The 3,664-nt window shown below is 64.6% G+C and overlaps 1 protein-coding gene across 1 annotated transcript in view; it reads right to left on the bottom strand.

Annotated features, from left to right (window-relative positions):
- The window catches only part of GAREM2 (GRB2 associated regulator of MAPK1 subtype 2), a 15,744-nt gene extending 13,290 nt beyond the window's left edge, over positions 1-2,454 (bottom strand). The window contains exons 1-2 of the mRNA XM_019520682.1: positions 2,391-2,454; positions 2,060-2,200 (exon numbers count right to left, since the gene is read on the bottom strand). Of these exons, the coding sequence (XP_019376227.1) occupies positions 2,060-2,200; positions 2,391-2,454 (205 nt within the window). The remainder of the gene's footprint in view (positions 1-2,059; positions 2,201-2,390) is intronic.
- Positions 2,455-3,664: the final 1,210 nt, after the last annotated feature.

Here is a 3,664-nt window from a genome sequence, read left to right as displayed (position 1 = left end):
AAAGCACAGCTTGGGGGGGTGGGGGGGTCTCCCCTGCCTACAGCCCCCCAGCGGGACCCCCAGCTGTGACCAGCACCCCTGAGAGAGATCAGGAATGGCAGCGAGCTTGGAGCCGGGGACTCCCCCCACACCGGCGGGGTCTGGACCCATGGACCGGCCTCCTCCCAAACCACATCTCAGCCTCCCGGCAGCTGCGAACGGGCGAACGGCTTCGGGCAACAGCGGCCGCACAACCACCGGCGTGGGGAAGAGGGGTCACAGGCTTGGGCAGGTCGCAGCCACCCCCCGGGGGACACTGCACCCGGGTAGCAAAGGGATCAGAGCAAAGCACGAGTCTGCACTAGAGCAGTGCCCTCCCCACCCCGCGCCCGGGGGAGACAAGCCCCCAGGAAGGCGCCAGCTCAGCTCTCACGGCTTTCCTGACCCTGCCAAACCCTAGAGCCGGTCTCCGGCTGCAGAGAGCTCCCGCCGGGCAGGAGTCTTTGGACCCTGCGCATCCGTGTCGGGCTCGGCTGGTGCATCGTGTGCAGGGGTTTGCCTCCGCGACGGCTCTAGTAAGGTGCGACTCCCTGGCTCGTCCAGCCCCGACTAAACCATCCCAGCACAGGTCTGTCTGGTCTGCCCTCGAAAGCGTCCAAGGCTGGAGACTCAACTGCGTCTCTGGGCAGCCTGGTCCCACTCCTGACCACCCACAGAGTCAGGAAGTCCCCCCCTTATCTCCAGCCTCAGTCTCCCCTGCTGCAGCTCGAGGCCATTGCTCCTAGCCCTGCCCCTTGTCCTGCATCTCCTGTCACGGACCATTTCTCCAGTCTGCCCAGGTCACTAGCCCTGCCCGCGGTCCACCCGACCTAGCATCATCCACAGATCTGCTAACGTGCATTCAATCCCATCGTCCAAATCGTTAATGAGGACGCTGAACAAGAGCAGATCCTGGGTGAACCCCACTTGGTCACTGCCCCCAACTAGGCACTGAGGACTGCGGAGGGCAATGAAGACGGTTGGGGGCTGAGGCGGCAGATGGCAGGATGGGGAGCAATGGGCTCAAGCTGCAGCAAGGGAAGTTGAGGTTGGATATTAGGAAAAACGTTCTCCCGAGGAGGGTGGTGAAGCACTGCACCAGGGAGGTGGTTCAGTCTCCATCCTTGGAGGTTTTGAAGCCCCGGGTAGACAAAGCCCTGGCTGAGATGTAGTTGGGGCTTAGGGTCTAGGCTGAAACAAGAAGCATTCACAAAGCTGCGGGTCCCCGGGAGCTGGGAACCACAGGCACCGGCAGAGATGGGAGCGGGGGTCCTGGGCTGGCGGTCAGGCTCGGGGGCATCGCCCCACTCCCCCCAAGCTGAGCAACCCCACAAGCTTTTGCCAGGCGACACGGCTCAGGTCGCGGCAGCTTGGAGCCGGGTTTTATGAATGAGGCTGAGCAAAGCAGGTTAACAAGCTGCGGCTCCCCCGCCCCTCCCCCAGGCCGGGGGTCGACCCTCCCCCGCCATCCGTCTCCCATTATTAATTCATCAACGTGAATCATTACTGAGATGGGAAGCACTTAGCCTGGTCATTAAGGGCCTGGGTGATCTCAGAGCTTTAATACAGAGCCCCCCGCCCACTGCACAGCCCTGCCCCCACGGCACCCTCCGTCCGGCCAGCTCGCAGCGGCCCTCGCCCTGCGTGGGGCACCGTGCCAGCAGGTCGAGGGCAGCGATTCTTCCCTTCTGTGGGGCACCGGGGAGGCCACATCTGGAGCACGGTGTCCAGCTGTGGCCCCGCACCGCAGAAAGGATGTGGACAAACTGGGGAGAGTCCAGCAGAGGACAATGGACATGGCTGCGGGGCTGGGGGACAGGACGGGTGCGGAGAGGTGGAGGGAACTGAGCTGATTGAGTCTGGAGACGAGGAGACCGAGGGGGGCTGACCCTGCTCGCCGTGCCATGGCCCCGCCACCGCCACAACCACGGCCCGCGTGCCTGGACCCGCGACCTCCCTTGAGTCTCAAGCGCTGGCGTCGCTGCCCGATGCCACAGGCCGCCAGGCCCCCCATGCCCCGCAGAGGCGCTGGGCCCCGTACCTGGGTACTGGAGCGGGATGTCGATCTTGGGCCCGATGACGTAGTGTCCCTCCTCCAGGCTGTGCGCCGTCACCGTGGTCCACTGGCGGCAGGAGTGGATGAGCAGGACGTCCTGGTCGCTCACCCCCTCCACGTACTCTCCTGCAGCGGGGAAAGCCAGGGCCGTGAGTGCGGGGGCAGGGGCAAGTGATACTGAGCCCACTGGGCGAACTGGGATGGACTGGCCGAGGGAGCCAGCTGCCAGGAGGGACCGGGGTGGCCAGAAACCCGTCCCACCCCACGACATCAAACCCCAGCGCAGGAGAATCCCTGCTGTGCCGGGGCTCGCAGCCTCCCGTGGGGGCACGGAGGGGCACAGGCATGGTGGGATGCCTCTTCCGGCTGCTGAACGGCATGCGTGCGGCTGTGCACCCCTTGGAGTTGTGCGTGTGCACACATGTATATGTATCTGCATGTCCCCTGCAGTCACATGTGCACGCCTGCGTGTGTGTGCATGCCTTGAAGTCATGTGCACGTGGGGGCATGCACAGGTGCATGCATGTGTGAGCATGTCGCCTGGGGTCATGCATGTGTGCACATGTGGGTCTCTTGAAGTCGGGGGGGGGTGCATGCACGCGTGTGCACACAAGCCAGTGGGAGCTGCCTCCCCCTCCCCTCCCCTCCCCCCGCGCTGCCGGGTGATGCCCCGGTGCGGTGGGGGCTGGGGGTCCAGGAGACAGGTCCCGCTGCCGAGCCCGGGGCGTCACCCTGGAAACGAGTCTTTGTTCGCAGTAAATAGGGGACGCGGCAGCCGCGCAGCCTGGCAGGAACAGTGCTGCATTGACCCAGGATCCGGCCCCAGCGCCCGCAGCAGGGCGGCAGGACAGAGCCCCCTTCCCCTCCCGGGGCCGAAGAATTTGGGTGTCTTTACACCTCTGCACACACAGGCATGCACACACACCTCTGCACAGACATACATTCACATGCACACCTACATGAACGTGCGTATGCATGCACGCACACACGCTTGAACACATACACATGCACACCTGCATGAACACACATACACATGAGCATCTATGTGCATGCATGTGCATACACATGCACACTTGCATGAATGCACATGCACACATGCACGCATGCATGAATACACATATACATATGCACCTACACACACAGAGCAGCAGGTGCTGATGCTGGGGAGCCCATTGCACCCCCCCAGAAGCCCTCCCCCCGAGGCCTTGTGAGCGGGTCCGGACTGCTCTCCTAGTCGTCCCCCCACAGGCTCCCTCCTAGCCTGTCCCCCACCAGCCCCCCGGGAGGAGCAGGGTTGCTCCTGCCCCTAGCCTGTGACACCCAAAGGGCTTGCGGGGCACCCTGCCACTCCCCAGCACCATGGGGGCCCGGGGCTCTCCATCCATGGAGGATGGGGGGGCTGGGCTGTTAGGCCCAGATATGCAACACCCCCCTCCCCCACCCCCCTCCCAGCATCTGGCCTGAACTTCCCCGGTGGGCACCCAGCAGCCAGCCGGGCGCTGCCAGCTCCCCCAAGCCCCCTGCCCACCCTCCTTGAGGGGCAGCACCCCCAGCTGCGGGGACCCCCCCAGCCCCCGACCCGCAGAGGAG

The sequence above is a fragment of the Gavialis gangeticus genome, unplaced genomic scaffold (genome assembly GCF_001723915.1).
Source record: "Gavialis gangeticus isolate Ggan-Ray unplaced genomic scaffold, GavGan_comp1, whole genome shotgun sequence".
In the NCBI taxonomy this organism is placed as follows: domain Eukaryota; kingdom Metazoa; phylum Chordata; order Crocodylia; family Gavialidae; genus Gavialis; species Gavialis gangeticus.
The sequence above is the reverse complement of the archived record's forward strand: the minus strand, read 5'-3'. Positions and strand labels throughout refer to the sequence as shown.